Here is a 24,853-nt window from a genome sequence, read left to right as displayed (position 1 = left end):
TAATGGTTCACTACTGAGCAAATACATGTCTAAAAATATATTTCTTCAATTTTTCTGCTCACCATCCTTGTGGCAACCCATGATTCCATCTGAAACTAAACAGCTGTGCAGTGGAGGACATGAATGTTGCTCACAGACAAGAGGAGGCCCACAAGTACAGTTAACAGTGCAGTTCTGCTGCAGTTTGCTCTCAGAGGGCTTAAAATAGAAACATGAAAAAAAAAGCAATATTAGAATGTGTTTACTGAGGAGGTAAAATATTTATCTGAATACAACTCTTAATTAAAATGTTGCAAACAGAAATGGTCTAATTTAAGTTAAAATGTAGGACGAGCTAAATTACAGCTTTTCTAATTAGACTGAACACAAAACAGTGTTCAATGCTGACCTTAAACCTCCTTCCGTCCTGTGCGCAGCCACACTGCTCTGCTGGTACACAGGCACGGCCATCATAAAGGTGTCCAGTATTACACTGGCAACCTTCCTCACAGTCCCCGGGGCACTGCACCGCCTGGCTTATCTCAGGACACAGTGAGGAGCAGGCATTGGCACAGTGGCTGTAGTGGCTGAACTGAGGACACTGATAAGCTGTAAAATAAACATGACAATATTTCACTGGATTTAATCATTTGAAATTTTAATGACATTTAATTTAAATGACGTACTGAGCTGTCATACTTACCACAGCCTGTGGCGTTCGTCCAGGGGTCAACTATCCCTCCTGCCTCCTTACATGCTGCCTCATAGGCCCAGAGTGCATCACACAGGGCCCAGCGTTGTCCTTCTGCAACACAAAGGTTTTTCATGCAGAGGGGGTAGTATTTACATGGACACACCAACTGGTGACAAGAAGAGAAGGGTCCGCTGGGATGGGTGAGAAGGCCACAGTACAGTTCAGAGGTATACTCTGGCAGAGGGGACTGACAGAGTTCACAGGTACTGTCACATGTGTCGCTGCAGGATGATTCACTATCTGACAGCTTCCATGATGGCCCAAACACGCCAGGATCAGAGATCACAGTGCCATTGGGCAGCTGCAGGTCATCTGACGGATTGCCGTTGTAGTTCCCACAAAGGCCACAGGTTGACTGGTGGAAAAGGTCAGAGATCTTGACCCGGATGTGGTTTTGTAGGTCTGAAATAACCTCGACTGACTGTGGGGCCTTAATGGTTATCCATCCATTTTTCTGATGCACAGTGACATTGTTCTGTGAGAAAGGCAGGTTCTCATAAACTCCATTCACCTGTGTGAAATAAGTCAGTTTTAAACATAATATACAGTTTGTGTGTTGTACACACACATACTAATAGATATGTTATAGAATACATCATGTTGAAGGTGGTGAAATTATTACATGATCTACCTGAATTTTTCCCGGAAAAGCTGCTGATGCCTTTAAATACTTTTTATTAACTTGCAGGTAGATCTGTCTGCCCTCACTACGGCTGCCCTGTGCAGCTATCAAAACGGGCTCCATATCCAGTTTCTTGAGAGAGCACGTCTGCACCAGGGTGTAGTTACATGAACCGTGAAATTCAAACGCCTGTCCATCAAACGTGGTGTACTGGGACGCATCGACAGAACAGTGTGCCACTTTCGGTTTGGGATGGCAACCTTGAACACCCCTAATAAGCTTACACTCCTCATCCTCTCTGCAGGAGACATTACGACAAGTCATGTGTCCTCCAGCGTGGCATAAACAGCTTTGTTCGCATGTAGACACCTCCTGTCCTGCCCTGAGGTATTCTCCATGCTGAAAGCAGCCACAGTTTTCTGGAGAGACACAGAGGCTGCCGCTGCGAACTAAACCTGCTTCACATTGGCAATTCTCCCCAGTGTTTGGAGGCACCTCTACTGTTTTATTCTGCCAGCCGAGGCAGAGGTGAACAGAGGCAGAACTCATGTTGTAACTGGTACTGGAGGGACAGGACGGGTCTGTAGAGACACAGGGAGACATCAGTCATTTAGGGTGGGAAGACAGGAAAATGTTGTAAAGGTTAGGGTTGACCAGTGATGCATTAGTACCATCTAGTGGTCCAATAGCACCTGAAAGGTTGTGACTTCAATCCCACAGTCACTGCACACTGTATCTAATTTGTACATTTTTTTTTAACCTGGAATAAATACGCAAGGGAACAAACTTACAGTCTTTAAGTACCTACAGGAATATATCTGATTTGTGTGCAGATAATTTCCATTCTCTTTTCCTCGTGTTATGTGATCAATATCAAAACAAACAATCTAAACATGATGAGATGGCATTTGCACACTCTCCATATTTCATTTGGTGTGCAATGATGCTGATCTCCAAGCAGCACAGCAACAACTGTAGAGGATATTAATTTCATTCGCCTGCACAACAGAGCTGGGAGAACATTAACACTCACAGCAGAATCCAGGACTCCTCCAGGCGAAAACTGTAGCCTTGCGGGAAAGGCAGACCGCCGTATACTCTGCCAGGGAGTGACACAGGGCAGGCTGGAGACCTCCATGAAGACACAGGTCACTGACGCAGCGCTTGTAAAAGCTGGAGGGGTCCACTTTGCCATGACAGTGTCTGAATGGTCCATTAACTTCCAGAATCTTCCCGCAAGCCTCCGGGTCAGAGAAGCGAACCAGACGCTCAGATGAACATTTTGGACAACTTCCTCCTAGACAGCCCTCCACACACCAAGGATTCTGCCCACTTCTCCAAGTTTTTCCAAAACGCTCAGGACTGAGATGCTCCTGAGTGCCATTTGCGGTGAGGTCATCAGCAGGATCAGAGTTGAAGTTACCACACAGGCCACAAGTAGAATTAGCGTATTTGCTGGAGAGGCTTACACTAACTATGCCATCTACACTGAGACTAAATTCAAAGCCCTCATCTTTGTAGATGTAAGTGTGCAGCCCCAAAGAGAACACCAGTGCAGTGGGGCCGAAGTGATAGGGCATGCTCCTCCTGACACCATTGACCTGTAGAGGGTGCCAAAACTGCATTAGAAAGTCAGCACTGGGCAGCACATTTTCAAAAGTTCTCTTTGTGAAGTTTGGTTTAACTATGAAACTATTTTATGAAAATGAAAGCATACTGGCACTCACCTCTACAGTCTCAGTGTTTTTGCTGTTTAGCTTCACAAGCACTCCACTCACATTGACCAGGGCATGGTGTGCTGACTCCAGGTGTCCGTCAGTCTGTATGTAAATCTGAATGGCTTCAAGGCCTTGCTTCTGTCCACACACACCGGCTAGCTGATACCAACAGGTGCCATGGAAATCGTAGTCATGCTGGTCAAAGGTGACAATGTGATGACCAGTGTACATGCATGTTCGCTGAGGGTACGGCACGCAGCATCTGACACCATCTTGAAGGCCGCAGTATTCTTCTGGGCCACAAGAAGCCGAATAGCATCGTAGTTGGTGGGTGTGGGGGTCACAAACGCACTGTTCAGTGCATTTCTCATCCGACCAGAAGGTCTGGTTGCTGTGGTAATGGTAGCCATTGTGAGTGCAGCCACACTGGGACAAGGGGACGCAGGTGTTGCCATCCAGGACAAACTCTGAGTCGCACTGGCAGGTCTCCACACAAGCCAGTGTGCAGGACCTTGAACCGAATGGGTCCTGACACGTGGCAGGGCAAGCTGTGCCACAGGACCTATAATGGCTATTCAGCGGGCAGGACATCGCTTATAGGAGAGAAGGAGAACGATCAGCAATATGGAGGAAATCTGCACACACATTCCTGATACTGTACACGTCTCAAAAGAAGCCGCAGTTTTCATGTTAAGTGGGGAAAAAATTATATTTAGGATCTTTTTGAGGGTTTTAGTGTAGTTGCATATGCAAACGTCAGCATGTAAAAAATATCCAATTTTTAATGGACATGTTAAAATTGTTCAGTTGATAAAGTTTAACACTAAATGAACTTACGACAGAAGGTGCTATTCCTCCACTCTCCGATCTGAACCAGGGCATTTTGGCAGGCGGCAGCATAGGCCTCCAAGATCCGGCAGAGGGCTTTCTGAGCATCATTACTAGAGCACAGGTCAAATATGTTCACTGCTGTGGAGATTTTAGCGTAGCTAACAACCTCACGGCACGAGTGAAATGGATTTTGTGGTGACCAAATGTACTCGTGCAGGGAGAGCCATTGATTGGCTACGCGTTTCTCTTGTAGCTGTTCAGCAGAGCAGCGTGGGCATGCATCTCCGCAATCTGCTGTGCACCGAGCTTCCTGACCAGGAATTCTCCAGCTCCAGCCAAACGTTGTAGCATCGATATCCTCACCCTGCGGGGTCCTGAGGTCATCTTCTTCGATGCCATTATTATTGCCACACATGCCATGGACTTTTGTTGTATTATGGAGGAGGATGGTGGCAATATGAGAGCAGTCATACTTAATTTGGATGCCCAGACTTGTATCCACAACAACAAACGTGCCACTCTGATAAACCTTCACAAGTCCAAACTGTAGAGTCATAGGAAGCAGCTTTTTCTCACCATTTATCTGGAGACAGCACATCACATTTTATATATTATGCAATACATTTTGTGTACTATTACCCAATTTTAACCCCTGTAGTTATCACCGTATCTACATTGTACAAAAACATGAATGACTATATTTAAAGGCCATACTGAATGCCATGTAATTGATTCTCCAAATTCAAACTTACCCAAGCATAGCCTTTTTCCCCTCTGTAGATAGCAATATTGTCATTCGACACGTTGACGTGAATAGCTTTAAGAGAGGAAGCCTCGTTGGGGGTCCTGTCTTTCTGTACCCCGACCCAAAAGGTATCATTGTCATTGGTGCCTGTCAGTAGGATCAGTGTATAGGTGCAGTTTCCTTGGAATTCAAACACCTTTCCATCAAAAGTGTAGAAGTGGGCGCCTCCCAGTACCCAACACTGGGTTTGCTGAGGTTGGCTCTGGACACCACAAGTCTTTCCAGTCACACAGATTTTATTATCATCTAAGAAATAAAGAGAAAAAGTATCAGACTAATGGCAGTTGGATAACTGCAGACAACCCACCCTTATAAAAACTGCTGAAAGCATTTATTTCATAAACAAATTTAAGTTTTGAGTTCAAGTGTAAATATTCTCCTGTCAATAGAAGAAAAATGCCATTTTTGGATGCATCAAATGTAAATATGCATTCAGTCATTTGTATTTCAGTGTAATCATTCTCAAACCCCCAAGGCTGACAGATCTCCTACTACATAATTGACTATTCAAAAGGGGACAAGACAAGGAGGAAAAAAACACTTGTTTTTCTGCCTGAGTTGTTTTGTAATCTCAGACATACCTCAAAGTGACATCAAATTTGATAATGCAAGACCAGTGAGTGTTGCGTGGTGCAGCTGAGTGAACAACAGTTAGCCTGTGAGCAAATGTCATCCAACCCAGCAGAACCAGCTGGGCCTACCTTTCCTTGCACAGCCCCAGGTATTGTTGTGGGTGCAGCTCTCTCCCTCAGGGCAAGACGCTGGCTCGCAGCACATGGTGGCAGTGGCAGAGCAGTTACACCGCTCAGAGCATCCCTCAGCCCATAACATTTCCCCGATCTACAGAGAACAGTGAGTCACTGTTGGTGTGGCAGTGGCAGAGCAGTTACACCTCTCCGAGCATCCCACAGCCCACGACATCTCCCCGATGTGCATAGAAATGTGAGTCACAGATGGTGTACTCTGCCCAACTGTTCTCTAAGGACCAAGCAAACAAACTAGGGAGACCACAAAGGCCTGGGATTTTGTGATTACTCATGCCACATGTACAAGTGAGGCATACGTGCATTTGGCCAGGACATTAGTGAGTCATGTAATTAACAGAGCATGGAATAATAGAGCATGCCACTTGTCGAGCTTGACAGTGGCAACATGTTCATAACTGAACCTGCAGCGGGGTCACATGTAAATTTGTCATAACAGCACACACCCTCAGTGGACCAATAGGTCAATCAGAAGTCAAATAAAGCTGCAATTTTTAGGTCTGATCACATGTTAAATACATAGTTTCACCAGATTTAGAAAAAGATAAAAAATCATGTTGGTTTAACCTAAATGTGTAGCTACTCACCTCATAGTAGTGGCCATGGTAGAAGCAACCACATTTCTCAGCTTTGACACAGCCATTTCCACTCTGCATGTATCCAGAGTCACATTGACATCCCTCATAACAGGCCCACGGGCAGGGGATATCGAATAACATACCACAGGACTCAGGGCACGCACTGACACATATATTGTAGTGAGAGTTTTCAGGGCATGAGAGCACTGTGGGAGGGGAAAAAAAAGGTTCAAATACAGTACAGAGTCCAACTAGCCTTACATTAATCTGGAAACTTCACTGTATAGCACTTGCCAGGGTTTTATGAGAACAAAAGCATGTGTGTTGACCTGTATGAAGCAACATGTATATGCAAGAGTCAAGGTTAATACTCACAGCACTTCTCACCCCTCCATGGTTTTACTTTAGCTCCTGCCTCCTGGCATGCAAAAGTGTACTCTCGCAAACTACTGCAAAACAAAGCTTCATTCCCATTAGACATACACAAGTCGTTGACACAATTCTGAAAGAAGGGTTGTGGGTCCACTGTGGAGTGGCAGCCACTAAATGATCCTGCAGGAGCACGCAGCGTGCCACACAGGTCATCAGATGCAAATTCAGCTGCCATGGTAGAGTTGCAGGCTGAACAGGAATCACATTCTTCTGAGCAGTTTGTTCCAGGTGGTGAACGTGACCAGGAAGATGCAAAAACAGAAATGCCACTCAAGAGGCTGCCATTTGGGCTGCGCTTGTCATCTGTACCAACGGCGCTGGTGCTTCCACACAAGCCGCACATTTTTTTATGGGAGGCAGGAATCTCTATTTCTACCATGTGAGGCCCATAAGTGACAACAACTCCAGTGTCTACGACAACGCGAGTCAGCAAGCCAGAATGAAGTACTGCTATGTGATCCAGCTGCACAGGAAGACCCCACAAGACACCATCAATCTAGAAAGTTAGAAAATGTTAGAAAGTGAACAATCAAGGCACACTAAACATTTTGTGTTTTGTAAGTGTGCAACTGCTCACCTTTATTTTTCCCAAATTATCCATCTCTAATGACATGTTCACACCATGGACCCTGAGGTACAGCTGTCCTTGCTGGATAATAACAGTGAGGTCAGACTCTTCGTCACAAATCTGGGATAGAACGTAACGGCAGGTGCCCATATTAAAGTCAAAGCTATGTCCATCATAGCTCCTGAAGTGTCTGCCGCCCATGACAGTGCATTTAACTGGTTGTGAAGCATGGCATGCCCTGTGGCCATCTTGGATGGCACATTTTGTTCCGGTTGGACATGTGTGGTTGGTACATTGCACTTTGTTGTGGCTCACGCAGACACAGTGCTGCTGACAGTGCTCATCAGAGTAGAAGCTGTCATGGATTTCATGGTAAACATCATTGTAAGTGCAGCCACACTCAGGATTTGGTACACATTTGCCACCGCTGTGGAAAAGCCCAGGTTTGCAGAAGCAGCCCTCTTTGCATTTCACTGCTAGAGGACTTGGGTTTTCTACACAGTCAGACAGGTGACTGGAGCACAGGTGATATTCACTGTTAGGTGGGCAGGAGAGATCTAAGAAGGAGAGAGTGAACTATTCCATTCAAAATATTCAGATTCTGTTAATATTGAGAAAAAAAAAATCATTATGATTACTTACCACAAAAGTTGGAGGTCCTCCATTCATCCACTATAGCTCCCATTTCTTGACATACAGCAACATAGCTGGATAGAATAACACACAGGGTAGTCTGGTTACTGTAACAGAGGTCGTGAATACAGTTCTCATAAAAATCTTGTGGATCAATAGTCTCATGGCAGCTCTGGAACGCTCCCTCTGTATCCAGCAGCCGTCCACAGAAATCTCTTCCCTGATAAAGAGCCATATCTTGTGAGTTGCACCCCAAGGTGTTCATAGGCACGTCCACACATTCATGTTCACTGCTGGTCCGCCAGTGTCTAACAGCCTGAGCGATATCAGATTCGCCATCAGGCATCAGATCATCTTCTGGATTAGCATTGAAGTTGCCACACAGGCCACACAGATTACCAGAGAAGATCCTTGGCATTTGAACAGTCAGGACATCAGAGCGGTGTGTCACAATGACGCCAAAATCAGTCTCTATACACTTTGAGAGTCCAGTCATGTAGAGCTTTACTTTACCTCGGCTCAACACGGATGGGAGACGCATTAGCAGACCGTTTACCTGAAACAAGTGGAGTGATGTTAACGCTGCAAGTGGAGAAAACATTAGTTTGTCTAGATGTACCGTAGCAAATAAATGAGCGTACCATAACCTTGTCACTCCAGTCAGTTGACATCTTAATGGAATAACCAGAGACCATCATTTTAACATGCCGAAAGGAAACATTTGCAGCATCCCTTATCTGGTTCTGGGCCTCCACACTAAAGTCTTCCAGGTCCCCCCAGGTGGGACAGTGAGAAGTGAGTAGATAAGTGCAGTTGCCATGGATGTCGAAGTTACGCCCATCAAAGGTGGTATAATGAGGATCTCCTTTGGCTATGCACACCCCGGGCCCATCCACGTGACAGCCAAAGACTCCATTCAGAACCTTGCACACTTTACCATCCGGGCAATTAGACTGAGCACACATCACTGTCTTGGAGTTGGGCTGGCACACACATTTCTCCTGGCACTGTTCACCAATCCAGAAGTTCTCCTTGGGGAGATAGTAGGAACCTTGGTGAAGGCAACCACACTTGCTAAGTGGTACACACTTCCCACCACTCAGCAGATACCCCCGGTTGCATTGGCATGACTCCACACAGGGCAGGGTGCAATTACGATGGGCGTCTGGGTTACTGCAGGTATCAGGGCAAGCAGAACCACAGATCTCGTAGTGGCTGTTTATAGGACATGCCATAACTGTGAAAGAAACAACATACTCTTGGTATTTTTGCAGCAAACCATGTTATCAGTTAGGAAAAAACAAACTGAACTTACAGCATTTGCTGATGGCTCTCCAGTTTTTCACTCTGGCCCCGATCCTTTGGCAGGTGCTGGCATAGGCCGTCAAGATCTTGCACATAGAAGAGGCAGCTTCATTGACGCACAGGCCGTTCACACAACTACGAACAAAGGGGTCAGGATCAATATATGAGTGACAATCTGCAAAAGGTCCACCGCTCCTCTGCAGCAGAGTGCACCCTATCATGATAGAGTTGCCTTTAATCCCTGGAAAAGATTTGGTTTGGCTTTGAGTGCACACTGGACATGAGACACCACCACCGCAATCCTCAATACAGGAGCCTGCATCACTGTTCACCACCCATGGGAGGGTAAAATCCACAGTGTGGGTCTCATCAGTGCCATTAGAGGCCGTTATGCCATCTGAGGAGCTGTGATTGGCATTTCCACACAAACCGCACAGGACTCCATAGAGCTCTGGGCCAGCTTCGACCTGGAGATGGTGCTTCCAGTCATACTGCAGAGCCAGGCCGAAAGCAGTGTCTAAAATGACGCTGGAGCCACTTGGATAAAAGTTCAGGGAGCCATTTCCCAGGGTGAGGGGCAGGTTCCTCTTCTGTCCATTAATCTAGGAGTTTAAATGTAAGAACAGACAATGTACACGAAAGCTTAACAGGTACAAGAAGTGTTTACTTAATTCAAATAAGTTCAGTGCACTCACCCTAACATGATTTTTGTCTTCTTTGACTATGGAGATATTAAAGCCCTGGATGCTAATCTGCACCATGTGGATGGTGGAGATGGTAGCACTGTTTAAATATGCCCTGGCTATATTAACCTGCAGTGGAACAGAAGCATTTAAGCCTGGGCAGGCAGTTTGAACTAAAGTGTAGTTACAGTTTCCCTGTAGGACAAAATCTCTTCCATCAAAGGTGCGGTAATAAGAGTCACCCCATGCAGAGCATATTTTAGTTTTCAAAGAACAGATCGGTTTTCCATCTTTGATAGAGCACTTCCGTTTGTGTCCACAGTGCAACTCTTCACAGGTAGCTGCTGCTGAAATTTAAAGGCATACATGCAAATGTTAGATTTAACAGTCACAAATTGCTTAACATGTAATACAAAGTAATTCAATGCATACTTTTGTCACACACTGCTGGATATAGTTGTTTGTTCATGGTACTCAGATAGTGTCCCACATCTGTGTCTGTGTGAGGAGAACTGGGCTCTGCATTATCAGTCAGCTGAGCAAAGTTGGACATCTGGGATAATATAACACCAGACTTCAAATCTCCCGTCTGAGTGCTGTTACCTTGCTGCTCACTCATATCACCTGAATCAAACATAGGCACAGTCTGACAGATATCATCAATAGATGGCAGCACTATTAGAGTTGAATGACGCTGAGCATCGTCATTTCTGAAATAAACAAGTTGGAGAGGACTGTCACTAGCAATGTGGATTTTATTTGAGGTCACAACTGGGATGACCCTCATAACGCCACCAACAAGAGAGACATTCATTCGCCTGGTGCCCATGGCGATGTCCATGTCAGAGCTGATAGTAGCCATTGCCAACAGGAAACTGGAGCTCATGCTTGTGTTTACCAAGGGAGGGATAACGTAATCAAAACTCCAGTGAGAGACTGGTTTCAGTTCAGCAAATCCATACAAGCAATTGCCAGGTGTGTGTTTGGAGCAGGTGAAACCAACTACGACACCTACAGCCTCTTGGGAGTCTAAGTCTGTGCCAGAGAAGCTGGAGTTGCTCTGGAGGTAAACACTCTGCAGCACCCCTATGTGCAACTTAAGGACACTACCCTTTTGGTACATATTGCCTTTAAAGTGCACTTCCCCTGAGAGGACGATATCCACTGATGTCTCGCGGTCTGAGCTCGTGATCACCATCTGGCTGACAGCAGTCTGGTCAGGGAAGTGAGGAGTAATGGGATAGTAGTGGGTCCCCCAGGAAGATACATCATGAAGCAGGCTGTGGTCACAACCAGTGGGGGTACAGAATGACGCAAGGACAGTCACAGGCCATACAGACTTTACACTGAGGAGGTAGGAGGAGTGATCGCTGGCCATTCCCACAGACAGTGGCAGGTGAATGGTCTTTGACTGGCTAGCAGAGAGGAAGATGTGTTGTGTGAAGTCACTTTCTAGAACCTTCACAGTGACTGAGGTCCAAACACCAGTGGCTGTGATGGTTACTCGATGGTTAACATTTGCTTTTGGGTCATTATGAGGAGGAAACATCATCAGAAACTTCCTACCAGGCCTGGCCCCAGACAGGCCTGCAGAGGAGAATAGAAAATTAAGTTAGACGTGTTATTCAACATATAACATTTAAATATGCTCCTGCATCATGACTGCAGCAAATGTGCATCTCGAGTGAACAATAACATGATTGACAAAGATAGACTACTCTGACTGCAGTTCATCATTTCATGACAGTAAGTGACACGCTTGCACTGAAGGGATTATGTCTGTTCACTGTGAGCATTGAGCAAGTTTTCAAGTGTACACAGCAAGCCTACTTGTGCAACACAGATAGTGCTGGTGTCAGATTTCAACACTCAGCAGCCAATGAGGAACGTAGTTCCTGGTTCCTGGCTCAGTACACCTGTGTTAACGTGCACCCTCACCCTGGCAGGCTCGATGATAACAAGGATCTTGACGTGGGAGCAACAACATAGCAGCAGTGCAGAGAGACAACGGCTCATTCAAATGTAAGTTCACCTTTCAGCCAATACTCTAAATGTGCATGAGGTTCCTTGCATAAAGCTACTCTTTTATACATGTTAATTCACTTTTAGCATAAGCTTAATATGTTGCATGGATTGACATTTCACATGGTAGCAAAAGTTAATGTAAAACAAAAGCAAAGGAATAATATATTTTTCAACTCATAGGTAAAGCATTGCAACATGTGGGAGAGGGGGCAAACTGATTGTTGGTGTGCTGTGCTTAATTTGACATCAAATGATGTCTTCTAATCACATCCCAATGCAGATAAAAGACAACACAAAAATATTTCTCAACAAACCAGTAACTGACCATAATTCCCTTCAACTGTGCACAGATTAGTACCTCCAAGGGCTGGGACACAACCACACCCCATTCATCAGTCAAAACTAGACAAATAGAAATTCTCAAGGTACACAGCAGAACTGTTGAGACTTGAGTGTTGCAGGTGAAAGAGGACTAACCTAATGCATGTGTGCTGCAGATATTCAGTGTGGGGGTGAAGGGAAAACAATGGACATAGCTGAGTGAAGCAAGGGCTGAACTCCTCAGGTTATACTGTCATGTTGACACACATAACCTTTGAGTCTAGGTTAATTGCAGCCCAACATAGGAAAAAAAAAAAACCAAGAAAAACTAAAAAAGCCACTCACCAAGTCCCAAGAGGCACAAGTGGAGCAGCAGAACAAACTGCATTACTGTGCTGCAGCAAGAAAACTTACATGAAAGAAAAAACTGTTTTTTTTCTCCCTACAACTGAGAGACTTTAGACTATTTGCATGCCTGGGAAACCACCAGCAATCGAAACCTAGTGATGAGCTAGTGACATGCTGCCAGAAAAGAAGGAAATATATAAAGATGGCCTGTTAGCACACCTGTGCTCCACCACAGGTATGATCCTGTCAATCTGCGCGTGTGGACGTCATCATTTGTCGACTAATTAGGCTGCAACTGCCAGGTGCTCTGCATCATCATCATCATCAGCTGACGACATGAAATGATCGTGCACCAGTTTTTTTTTTTTTTTTTTTTTTTGCAACTTCTGGTCCATTTAGACAAAAAAAAAAATAGTGATGATAAAACAAACACAAATCATCACTCAGCTTTACCGGAAATTGTTGCAAATGACCCAATTTCCCCACATATCGCTGTTTTACATGATCATTCATGCCCTCAGCTATGACAGCGTTTTGACCTCACAGTTTTAAGGAAACTGCTGTGACAGCTCTTCTGATCAGACGCACGGAGGGTATTTTCCGAGGCAGCAAAAAACCTGAGTGACAGGCGAGGGGGCAGTTCAGCGCAAAATGAGGTGGCTGTGAATCCCCTTTGCAGCTGAGAACCAAGCTGCCCTGAATCTTGGCTCCTTCCTGTTCGGCTGCCGTCAACGTCCCGGCTGCGGTGAGCGCGTCAAGTTTCAGGGCAGAGACGAAGAAAGACGCTCAAGGACATGACTTCAAAACTTTAATTTCCCAAACGTGGAGCCGCGCATGTCGCACCAGAGCTGTCTTCCTCCTGCAGTGGTAGGTGGTTTGCCATTTTAAACGCTGGCTGCACTTGGCTGTAACGCAATAATACACAAATACTGTAATACTTGTGAGCATGAGACAGTAACCTGACTCCATCCATTCAAACGACTCCTTCCTGGAGGAAACGGGCTGCAGAGGGTGAGGATGTTCAATGATTTGTTTTTTGCTTTTAAAACTGGCTTGTCACGCCGCAGCACCCCTAATCACACTTCCTGTGTTTCTGTATGAGATTGTGATGCCGTTCACAGTTTGCTCTGAGAGCCTTTTGACCTCAATATTAGCCTGCAAACAAATAACAGTGTTTTTCTGCTGCTGTTAATCACGCTGCTTGCACAGGGAGTGTCAGAGGTGAAGCAGGGGCACTAAATCTTTGTTGAACCCTCTCCATCTCTCTTTGCAAAGTTTTTTTTTTTTGAGAACAGTGCGCTGCTTGTTTTTTTGGATGAGTGATGAGGCTGCCTTTCAGATGGCCTGGACTGTGAAAACCTTCAGTGTGCCTGGGATGACTTTTGTGATAGTGTTGTTAACAAAACAAAGGACTTGTCTCCATCTGATTAAAAAAAAGAAAGCAACCAAAAATCTCTGGTGTACGTGCCCAGAATCCAGTATGTCCTGAAGCTCTTTCGTGGCTGTTTTGGTCACAGAAGAGGGTGAAATGCCAACATCTCGTCATTCCTGTCTGTGTGTGTGTTCACAGGTTTATGCTCACACACACATACAGAGAGAGAGAGAGAAAGAGAGAGAGAGAGAGAGAGAGAGAGAGGGAGGCAGGCAAATACAGGATATGTGTTTCCAAAACTGCTGTCATATTAAGACACACTCTCATATCCTTTTCATTGTTTTACTGTTGGCCTCGTTGGCCTGATGCTCAACAAGCCACCCACAAACCACTTGTTGGAAATAACTGCTTAGCTCTCAGACTCGTGTACCGAAGGAGGATCGCTCACCGGTTTGCATGACACCAGCTGAGGTACTGTGAATTTTGCCCTCTTTTTTTTTTTCTTTAACATTTTTATTTCATCATTAGCCTCCTTGTTGCTTTGCCTGCAGTCCAGTGGCACAGCGGAGCGCGTTGTGTTAAAGGAAGAAAGGAATCTGCATCAGCCTCACTTAGATAAACAGCTCCTGTAGAGGTGGCAGAGTTGAGTAAACATTTCAGCAAGAATATTTTCTCTCCTCACTGAACCAGCATGAGCTACCACTGTTAGAAAACTGAATGGCAATGAATAACAAATGATCTGAGCACTTCTTTTTCCTCGTTATTCGGCTCATTCATTTGGGCTTCGCCACATCCTCACGGTCAACATGAAGTTTTGCTTTGCTCTCTTCTGTCTTCTTTCTCTCCAATTCTTAGTACTTTTTGTCTCCGTATGAACTCTCTAGGCCGCAGTAGCTCCAATATCTTTGCACGTTAGTGATCGCTATCGCGGGGTGTCAAAGTCGTGTCAGCGATGCACAGTGGTTGAGCGGAGGGCTGTTATCAGTGCGAGCAGATAAGAAAGAGATAGTCTGAGGCTCTGCATGTGCTTCTGTTTCTGTACATGTTGTAAACCTCTCTCTCTGTCTGTGTTTTTTTGTTGTACTGGGTGGGTTGGGAGGAGTGGAAAGTGTTCATCATTCAAAATTAAACCTGGTAAACAAGATTTAGGTGTACTGTTTGCTGGTCTGGCCAGACAGGTATGAGATTCAGGGCTAATCCTGCCAATGGAAAACTCCACTGGGGAAAATTGGGAACAAAAACAAGGCACATTCACCCTCCAGCAGCAGCTCAGTATATGCCTTTCTCGCAGCACTGCACTCCAGCTTTATGATTAACAGATTTCTACATTTACCTTCTATGATCTTTGCATCTAGCCAGAAGGCAGCTGCCATGTCTGCTTTATAAGCAAGCCACTGGTTATTATATGTTGCAAATTGGGTCTGGTATTAAAGAGCAAATTCAATCGGCATTCAAATGTACAAGAATATATTACCCAATTTGAAAAATAATACAGGCGTCAGGAGCCATTTTGATACAGAGGCAGTGGACTGGGTTGATAAATATTTCCAAATTGGATCAGCTTATTATTTCACCCAAAGCGACTCTGAAAAGCAAATTGGATACAGAGGGGGATTTTATTTGCAGCTTCTTAGGTTGTTTGCGTTTTGGAGATTTACTGCAGCTATTCAAGAGGCCAGAACAGCCCACACTGCACTCCCTCTCCAATCAGCCTCAGTTGTGTGATTAACATCTTTTTTCCCAATACCGTCAACAAAAATAGTTCTTAATGCCGTTCTGCCAATTTAGCATGAAGATAATCGTGTTGCGGGCCGGGCTGGACTCGGTCCTGCGCCGCCCTGCAGGGTGGACATTTGTCTCGCGTCAGAGTTTGTGGACATCAGCCACTGTGGCGGCATTTATAGGTGAGATTAGAGCCAGACTCTTGACGCATGGGGCTTTCACAAAGCTGTCAAAAACCTTATTGAAACTGGTGTTTACAAGTCTCCTGTCTCCATTGTTAATGCCCATTCCTTCTTCCTTTTTCACTTCCATTCACCAAATATGGTAATTTGAATCTACTCGCCATATGGTGGGCATAATCCACTTCCTTAAATTGTAGTAATGAGAAGGCTACAGTGACTCTGTTTGATAATCTGCACCTTAACAATGCAGGTCACCTCAGTTATTTCCACGTAGTCCTTAACAATGGAGACAACAAAAACACAATCGCCATCGCTAACAAAGAGGCACACAGTATAATATTTGGCACAAAGGTCAATGGGGCAGTTCCCTCTGTGCACAGTATCAAACATTGCACGAGGGACCGTTGGTTCCTGATCCACAGCCAGCCTCAATGGCTAAATCTGACCAACCAGCCTTCATCCGGGACCTCGACTGGAAGAGAGGTCATTCCCATGTTTCCCCATTTAAAAATACCACCATTCATATTGTGTTGGATACAGCTGGGGCTTTGTTTCGTGGGCATCTGAACATCTGCGTTTCACATTGACGCGGTGGTGATGGGGAACGGAGGTAGAGTTTGTTTCGGGCCTGTGCCATGAGGAAGTTGTGAGATTTCTACTTAAAAACAACAACAACGCACACACAGCAGATGACAGTGTATCAGTGTGTGATAAGATAAGACTGACGGATAAGTATTAAATGAAACTGAGCTCATGCTTTTTCTTTCCCGGTTAGCAAAGCTTAGCAGGATACAATAAGCAAATGAACAAAAGAAAGATTCATTTGATTCCCTTCTGTATTGCCAGTGAAGTCACTGGGCACTTTTTTGTGTTGCTCAACACCTGGCAGAGCACCTGGGCTTCGCGTGGGGAGGGGAAAATGTTGAATAGACACTTGTTGCCAGCTGACTCCGACAAAATTCTTAGAGCAGTTTTTCTGCTGAGCACTATGGGAAATAAGGTTCTCACTCACTGACCCTGTTGCCACCACCGACCTCTGATTACAATCTCCATTTGCGTGCATACTTTCAAACCAGACTTGCACTGGAATTTGGAGTTTTCCACTGACTAGCGGTATGTGATCCTGAAACTCAAAGTACCAGACGAGCCCCAATAATAGACAGCATTGCTGCTTTCCATCACACCCTATCTCTAAACCAAAACACCGAGATTTCACACACATCAGTGGCTGAATATTAATAGCAGATATTTTTAACTTTTCTTTTTCCCCCCGCAGCATTTGAAGATGATGCGATTTCTGTTCCTGTGTCTGCTGCTGCTGCTGCCAGCTGCTACTGGTATGTTCTCATCTCTGTGACGCTTTCAGGTGATAAACATCTAATCAGGGTCTGTGCGCCCCAGCGCCGGCATGTTTTCCTCACCTGCCTGCGTATGTGCACTGTCTGTGCAGATTAATGTATGCACTTACTTTTGAATTAGAAAACCACCTAAAATAGAAGGCGCAACAGTGAAGCAAAGCGTTCGCACATATAAGAGTAACAGTAAAGAAAAACTCTGTAATATTCCCAATGCTGTCCTTTCAAGGTACCAGAAAATAACAGCAGATATGCGAGTACACCCATAAACTTACTGTAGCCCAAACACTGTTTGTGTTGTACAGTCCATGTAAGCATCCACTGAATGTAACAGTAATCTGAAGCAGACCTGAGATCAACATTGACCTTCTGTATCGTAGGATGCTCACCTGGTACAGTGTGCACCGTGTATCAAGGCTGAGTCCTTACTGCGGTGACCTGAGTGCGAATCCAGGCCAGGTCCTTTGCTGCATGTCATCCGCTCTCTCTCCAGCTGTCACTATCAAACAACCCTGTTTCCAAAAAAGTCTGGACTCTGGACATGAATAAAAAAACAGGATGCGATCATTAGCAGATGAACTGTGTTTACCGACAACGGTAGTACGAAGTGTTCCTGAGTCCATGTAGTAACATCCTTTATACAATCATGTGTTCACAAAGTGCTGAACCTCGCTTGTGAACGACTGAGCCTTTCCAGGATGCTCCTTTCACACCCAATCATGATACCATCACCTGTTACCAATCAACCTGTTTACTTGCGGAATGATCCAAACCGGTGTTTTTGGAGCGTTCCACAACTTACAAAAATCAGTATATGTCAAACAGGATTGGCAAGTTAATCACATTCTGTTTCATTTATGTTTTAGACAGCGTCCCGACTTTTTTGGAGAAGCAGAAATGCCAAAAAAAACTGCCAGTAAAAACTGTATCGTGAGTGTGGTGAATGTATGTGTGTGAGTGTTTTCTAACTCTGCGCCTGTCTTGCAGCTGTTTCAGAGGAGCTTGAAGGATCAGCTGATGGAGGTAAACAAGACAAACAAGAACACTTTATGAGGCCTTTCAGTCAGCTGGCCACTGTTGCCATGGTGCTATCCACGGTTATCAACAAGTGAACTGTATCTGGTTCTCGCTTCAGGTCAATTTAGGGACAGGAGTAAATACATTTAAATTAAGTAATTAAACCAACAGAGATCACAGCCATTAGCGAGGACATGCGTTTAGAAAGAAATTGGGTCCTTTGCTTGTTCCTACAGGTTTCTTGTATTTGTATGAGTGAGTATTTCATCCTTGTTTTGACGTCGGATGAGTTAAGTGGGTCCTTTAGGCCACGTATGACGCAATTAACACATGTCAGGAACCACAGCTGACATGTTTGCTGACACAAACTGGTGGATTTCATGTCAATAAGACTAACCCTAAAAAAAAACAATTCAAATTCTGCAGCCTGCTGCTTCTTGCCGTCTCGGCAATCTACAGAGCATCAGATACTCTTCCGTTTCTCACTTCATGATTTAACTTCCTGATTTAATGCTTTTTTACAATTTTGTTCACATGTTTACAGACGTAGTTCCTAGTTTGCAGGATTTAGTTTTCTGTATAATATTGATTCTTGTTCATATATATATATATTTTCCCTCTTAGACTTTTTGTCCTAAACTGGCTTCATAAAACATTAAATCAGTTGTGTTGCTAAGAGATTAGACGTGTTGTCTATATCCTAACTATTGTACAGTAGAGGAACTTACACTGTTAATATTTTAAAGCGTTGAATTTCTGTACCGGCTTTTCAACCTTGTGATTTCTTCTTATTTCACAGGTTTGGATGATGAGGATTTACACGAGGAAACATGTGAGTGCATCAGATCAGTTCCCAAAGGTGGATTGGAGGGTAGTAGGATTTTCTCGTTCCTTCATGCGTCTCTCCCACAAATGCTGCCACGGCAGCCTTGCAGAGGAGAGTACGTGCAGGTTATGGCCTCTGTAATTATTGTCAGTAAGTCAGCATTGTGTGTAGGGTGCTGTAGGCCAGTGAGACGTGTGAGGGGCTGTGGCCCCTGTTGGCTTTCCCTCCTCCTAACCATTAAGGCCTGAATGGAATCAATTAGCTCCCCGGAGTGGCCCCATGGATTCTGCCGAAAGGCCAATGAACACGTCAACATCTCCACCATCCTGCCGGCCAGCTAATCAACATTGGCATTCTCATTCTCTCTCCACACCTCTCTCCGTCACTCCTCATCTTGGCTTTGATGGACATTTGATAGAATTACAGATGCGTTTAGAACGGAGCCACAGCCAACTGTCCTCTGAAGCCTCAGCCCTCTCCCTCTCAGTAGACACAAGCTCATACACATGTACTTAATCCCACGTTTTTTTTTTTTCTTTTTCACTTCCCTTAAGTACATTTTGAACAACTCAAGCAACACACCAGTCAACATGGTTACCTGCATGACTTAAAGAGGACTTTTGGGAAATATGCTTTTTCACTTTCTTGCTGAAAGTTAGATGAGGAGATTGATACTATTTTCGTGTCTGTATGGTAAACATGGAGCAACCGTCAGAAGCCGGTTAGCTCAGTTAAGCATCTTGCTTGTGTAAGAAAAACAAAACAACCCACGTTGTGGTTTAACAGAGATTTTTTGCGCAGGACAGTTCTTGGCCAGGCGAACTTTGATTTTTGTACAGATTAAAATAAACATGTTGATTATTGAGCTGAGGTGTTGGTAGCTTTTGTTACCTTTAGACGGAGCCAGGCTAGCTGTCAGCCTCTGTTTCCAATCTTCATGCTAAGCTAAGCGAGGCTGCTGGCCGTAGCTTCACACTGTATTTACCATGCAAACACGAGAGTGATATCGATCTTCTCATCTTACTCTCTGCAAGACAGCAGATAATCATATTTCCCAAGCTGCAGAACTACTCCTTAAATGATTGCAGTCTTCTACTGAAACCTCAAACATTTGTTGAGGCATGAACAGCAATGTCTGTTCAGAAATCTTCATCAGTATTTTGAAGCACTGCAGTACAGAAGTTGTGTGGGGGGGGTGGGTGGAAATTTACCACTGAAATCAGCGTGACGGGTCTTAACGCTTCTCTTGTTCTCTTTGCCACTTATAGTGATTCCAAATGTTCGTGGCAGACCTGCCTCTGGCTCACTTGCAGATAAGACTACAGGTGAAGATAAAACATCAGGTGAGAGAAGCATTTTGATTAATTAGCAATACACAGTAAATGCATTAAAATGTTAACATACATCTCAAAAGAATAAAGGATTCAAAAGATCATACACTGATATCTGCTTGTTTAATCCTCTTATAGCAAACCTTTTTATGCTTTCTATTCTAGATCAGTTCACCCTGATTGTCATCGTTGTAGTCGTGACCGCGTTGACTCTTTCAGTCGCAGCGATAGTCAGTAAGTATTCTGTGTTTTGGGCCTGTTTTCATCCCACAGTTGACAAACGCTCTGCTGTTAAACCTGTCAGTGCCGGGCTGGAATCATTGTAGTCCATGTGTGCCTTGTAAAGCTGTTAATACTTGAGCAAATATGAACTTTTTCCTTGTGTAGCTGTGACCTTTTTCTTTTTTTTTCTTCTTTCAGCCATAATGTTAGTAAGGCGCCACATGCACAATCGGCAGCAAGGGTAAGGTCAAATGTTTTTTTTTTTTAATCTACAGCTATTTATTTATTTACTGTATTTCTGCTGCACTTCAGCTAGATTTCTTATTTTCTATGTACTCCATTTTCACACTCCACAAGAGGAACATATTTGTTTTCTTCCTACGGCCTATGTACGTGCCGTATCAGTGTCTGACTGAGAAATACATGTCCCACTTTACGCTAAGTCAACCTGCAGGTGACAGAACCAGTCTGGTGGGTAACAGGCTTTCTGCTGCCTTGCCAATTTGCCCCACATCATCCAACTCGTCAGCATCAAAACTCGAGAAAAACACTCAGGTGGCAAAACGCAAGCAGCATCCACCCATCTGAGCCCGTCTGGACTTGTACAGCAATTAGTATGACAGCTTGAGGCCACTACCGAACACTCCCCGCCACTCAACCTTTCCATCTTAACCATCGAACAATAGCCCTAAGACAGTGCCACTGGGTCCGTGTGAGTGACTGGGACAGGACCCAACCTGTTCCAAAGCTTACCTCATGAATCGAGTTCTGAGTCGACTGTGCAGAAAATAAAACAATACTGCAAACAAGATCCTGGCGTCATGACAACAATCTGCCAACAGCGATCAGACAGCAAAACAGCCTAAACCAGTTAAACAGAGACACGCTCGCTTTTCTCTTTTTGCCTTCCTTCCATGCTTTGCTTATTTAACTGCAGTTAGCTCTTGGACGGCTTTCTGCAGAGTCATCAGGTTTCTTCTTTTGTTCTGGGGTGCAGCAATATATGACCCACAGGTTGGGTGAGAGGGGTTACTGGAGGGGGCGTTCAAATTATTCTCCAAGGAGCAGGAGAATCGCCACTGTGGAGCAGACACCCAAGACTATCTGCAAGGGTTAAATTCCTCCGCAGGATTACTGGCTGCCTCCCGGGGCTGCAGTCAGGTCTGGCGGTGTTCGGTGCTGACTGATCGCTCTGCTGAAAAGAGGCTTAATCACACAGCAACCTCTGGCTTGTTGGATCAACAGTGCCTTGCCAGGTTTATAAGTCCCACCCGGGGATGAGCTGTGTTTCGAGGTGATGCAGTCACTGTGCACCTGTCAGAGCCCTGCAGCATGAGGCAGACGTGCCGTTTCCTGAACTCCGACACACAGGGATGTTTCTTCTGTCTTTCTGCTAACAAACTGAGAAAGAACCTAAAAATATCTTGAAGATGACACACTTTTTGCTTTTGCCCTGTCTTACCCCCCCCCCCCCATTCCCTTCCTGTGGCCTGTCCTCCCTCTCTCCACAGGATCTACTCTGTGCCGACAGAACAGGACCAGAAAGGGGTCTAGTTCCAGGTGGAGTAGCAGTCCTATAACATGCAGACAAGAGAGGACCAGGCGATGTCATCTCCTACTCCTTGACTCAGGACCGTTGTACTTCTTTGCACAACAGCTTGCTACTCACCATTCAGTTCATTGCTGGCTCCTACAAACTCTTATGAATACATAGCAAAATATATATATGTATACCTATATATTTTATATATGTATACTTATATATTTTTTTTTTTTGTACTGTTGAGTACTTTTGTTTTTGTCCCAGCCGTTTCTACTCCACATACACACAGTTTAGCCTGGGACACTTGGAACGCATTCAAACCTTCTAATTGGATTCTATTTGAGGAATCCAAATCAAAGCCAGTGAATATGGCTTAGAGCTTCTTTTGTTAAAAGGGATAATTTAGCACAGCCAGAGTCCCCCCCCCCCCCTTTTTTTTTTTTTTACTACCTGAAACAAGAAATTATTCCCACCAGCCAGGCGGTGAAATCTGTATTTGTGTTTGATTTGGTGCATGTGGAACAGACCTGTCTGTGCGAAATGGTCGATGAGTGAGACAAACCCTGCTAATCCACACTAAGCCAGCCCAGTGCTCACTTCATTCTCCCATTCACTTGTCTGACATCTTCTGTTCCTGGCCCATTAGGAATGACAGGAGGCAGTGCAATAGGAAGATAAAAACCTGCCCCCACCCCCCTCTTCTCAACCTCAGTAAAAAAGAAACAAGTGGAAACCGCCACCGTGAACATCTTCTTGCAAGGGAGCAAATTAATCGACCGCCATGAGTGATGATGTTTTCTTTTCCCCCTCTCTTTTTCGTTTTGAAAGGCTTTCACTTTAGCCTTGCAGATTGTAAATAGCTCTCTGAATGCTGTAGAGAGTTAGATTAATGCCTCACACGCTGGCAGAGAGGAGCAGGGTGCGAGGGAGGGATGAAATCTCGGGAATCAAATAAAGTGTTGGGGATGATTGGGAACATACCAGCAATGCCTTTGTTTCATTCATATGGCGCATGATGGCTTCTCTGTTTTCATTTAAATGGAAATCAATCATGCCCCGTGGAAGAAAGCTTCCCATCAGAGAACCAAAGACACTGGCTGCCTTATTTGTTCTAACAGATCGGAGAACTTTCTGCGGCAAAGGTCGAAGGGGTAGGGGACGTGCTCCTTGGCGACGTGACAGTATCTCATTTGCAGCACCCGGAAGGGCTATATGGGGTTAAACACTGGATTTGTCAAAGCAGGATCTCACTTTGCTCTTCCACTAAATCTTGCAGCTAATCTCGCCACTGGGGGCAGGGCTTGGCTCCAGGCCAGCCAGACTCGAGAGCAAAAACAACTGTGCAGCCGTCGTCAGGGTGCACTGTGGCTAGACGTCTGCGCCGGGGTGTCGTCTTAAAAATGACGCACCCCACTTTATTTAACACAAACAGATGTGATCATCGTTTGTGCATTCGTTTTACTGTTTGTATCTGAGCACTGTGTGTATAGTATACGTTCTCAAAAGTGTAGCATTGCCCAGTCAGCCTTCAATATCTGTCAGCATTTCAAAGGGAGGACAATTTGACGAAAATTGCAGTACAAAACATTTCAGTTTTTTGAGTCTTTGTAGTCTACGTATTCATATTTACTGATATTCACTATTTCTGACAAACAAAGTGTGATGCCGTAACATCAGCAGCAGAGTATTCTCTTTGAATGTTTTTTTCCCAAATGTACAACGCAAATAGACTTATGCAAAAGTCCAAAGTGAAATGCAGTATTCGGTCCAGGCTCCTCCACGCGTGTGAACAAAGTCTCCTCTATTATTCCCTCCCGTAGAGACTCTCTGCTGTGACACTACTGATGTAAATGTACCAAAATGCCGTTGAGCTTCGTTTCCTCCTCAACGGGACCTCTGAGTGAAAAGGTTGTGCTTGTTTGTTTCTTTTCTTTTCTTTTTTTTTTTTTTTTTAATGGCTGATTTCTGTCCAGTAGCCGGCCCTGCCAGATGAACGCGCTGCAGCTCGATGAAGACTGATGCAAAGAGACAAGACACAAGCAAATAAAGAAAGCATCTTCATCAATTTGGCAACACATGGGCAGCATTAAAAAAAGGTTAAAAGTGAGAAAACACAAAGTACAGAAAACACAGCAAAGCTCAGCTGTGTTCTCTATTCTATGTGTCTATATTTGGTTATTTTCTCCATTTGCAGCAATGCTGTGTTCTGTCATATGGAAGATGTTTTCTCCACCTGCTTGTGTTTTGTCTATTTGCACATGCTTTCTTAAGTGCACTGCATTGTGCTCTCAGGACCACCGTACTAAAGGCATTGTCTGACCCTATGCAATTTTTCTAGTTTTTAATATATAATATATTGTACGTATTTACAAATTTACTGAGCTATGCATTTGCATTGTGTCTCTTGATGGAAAAGATGGTCTTTTTATATACTCGTTGACTTTAAAGGGTGATGTCTTCTCTCTGCTGTTCATTTATAAATTGTGTGTAAAACTGCAGTTGCAGGTGGGAGTCTGTTATTTGCCAAAACCTCTTCTAAATGAAATATGTTTGTATTTTAATGTCATTTTGTAGCCAAATGTAATATGGACTTAAAATTAAATACTTGTGTATTTGTTTCTATGCACTTATGTATCCAGGTTAATCCATACTGTACGTATTATTTGTGCCAAGGACATTCATAGTGGTCTTTCATCATATCATTATTTAGAACACTGTATAATACAGGAACTTAAATCTCACAATAAAACAATTACAGTAGTGGACTGTGTATCATGAAATGATTCTGCCTGCACAGCTGCTGTTGCCTTCATTGTGTTCTTAAAACAATTAGAACAGTGAATACTCCTGTATATTATGTAGGTATGCTGAACTCTGGATTGTGTTGATTTTAACATTAAATCTGTTCTAGAATTTG

General features: G+C 44.4%; 2 protein-coding genes across 5 annotated transcripts in view; one reads left to right on the top strand and one right to left on the bottom strand.

The window, feature by feature from the left end:
- LOC121610294 (IgGFc-binding protein-like) overlaps positions 1-12,406 on the bottom strand; it is an 18,290-nt gene extending 5,884 nt beyond the window's left edge. Inside the window, exons 1-18 of the mRNA XM_041942327.1 lie at positions 12,364-12,406; positions 10,105-11,259; positions 9,685-10,019; positions 9,000-9,591; positions 8,326-8,921; positions 7,694-8,240; positions 7,061-7,608; positions 6,427-6,979; positions 6,061-6,257; positions 5,411-5,549; positions 4,657-4,955; positions 3,911-4,487; positions 3,083-3,666; positions 2,389-2,956; positions 1,365-1,936; positions 683-1,244; positions 389-588; positions 63-198 (exon numbers count right to left, since the gene is read on the bottom strand). Coding sequence (XP_041798261.1) covers positions 63-198; positions 389-588; positions 683-1,244; positions 1,365-1,936; positions 2,389-2,956; positions 3,083-3,666; positions 3,911-4,487; positions 4,657-4,955; positions 5,411-5,549; positions 6,061-6,257; positions 6,427-6,979; positions 7,061-7,608; positions 7,694-8,240; positions 8,326-8,921; positions 9,000-9,591; positions 9,685-10,019; positions 10,105-11,259; positions 12,364-12,406 — 8,203 coding nt within the window. The remainder of the gene's footprint in view (positions 1-62; positions 199-388; positions 589-682; positions 1,245-1,364; positions 1,937-2,388; positions 2,957-3,082; positions 3,667-3,910; positions 4,488-4,656; positions 4,956-5,410; positions 5,550-6,060; positions 6,258-6,426; positions 6,980-7,060; positions 7,609-7,693; positions 8,241-8,325; positions 8,922-8,999; positions 9,592-9,684; positions 10,020-10,104; positions 11,260-12,363) is intronic.
- si:dkey-262k9.2 lies at positions 11,600-24,853 on the top strand. Of its 4 annotated transcripts, XM_041943008.1 has the most exons (9): positions 11,643-11,694; positions 12,913-13,233; positions 16,919-16,979; positions 17,985-18,020; positions 18,814-18,846; positions 20,109-20,183; positions 20,337-20,405; positions 20,592-20,634; positions 21,905-24,853. In XM_041943008.1, exons 2-9 carry the CDS (start codon positions 13,201-13,203, stop codon positions 21,945-21,947), a joined length of 393 nt encoding a protein of 130 aa, XP_041798942.1. In that variant the 5' UTR covers positions 11,643-11,694; positions 12,913-13,200; the 3' UTR covers positions 21,948-24,853. The 4 variants fall into 4 exon arrangements, with proteins under 4 accessions (XP_041798944.1, XP_041798942.1, XP_041798945.1 ...); XM_041943010.1 differs by lacking the exon at positions 12,913-13,233 and having other exon boundaries at positions 11,600-11,694; XM_041943011.1 differs by lacking the exons at positions 11,643-11,694; positions 12,913-13,233 and adding an exon at positions 13,294-13,377.

This window comes from Chelmon rostratus, chromosome 8, assembly GCF_017976325.1.
Source record: "Chelmon rostratus isolate fCheRos1 chromosome 8, fCheRos1.pri, whole genome shotgun sequence".
NCBI lineage: Eukaryota > Metazoa > Chordata > Actinopteri > Chaetodontiformes > Chaetodontidae > Chelmon > Chelmon rostratus.
This window is presented reverse-complemented; position numbering and strand designations above follow the sequence as displayed.

Coding starts and splice junctions, on each gene's coding strand:
- si:dkey-262k9.2 (XM_041943008.1), top strand. CDS start 13,201: ATGTCGCACCAGAGCTGTCTTCCTCCTGCAGTG. Junction 18,847..20,108: donor GGATTTACACGAGGAAACAT/GTGAGTGCATCA, acceptor TGCCACTTATAG/TGATTCCAAATGTTCGTGGC. Junction 20,184..20,336: donor AGGTGAAGATAAAACATCAG/GTGAGAGAAGCA, acceptor TTTCTATTCTAG/ATCAGTTCACCCTGATTGTC.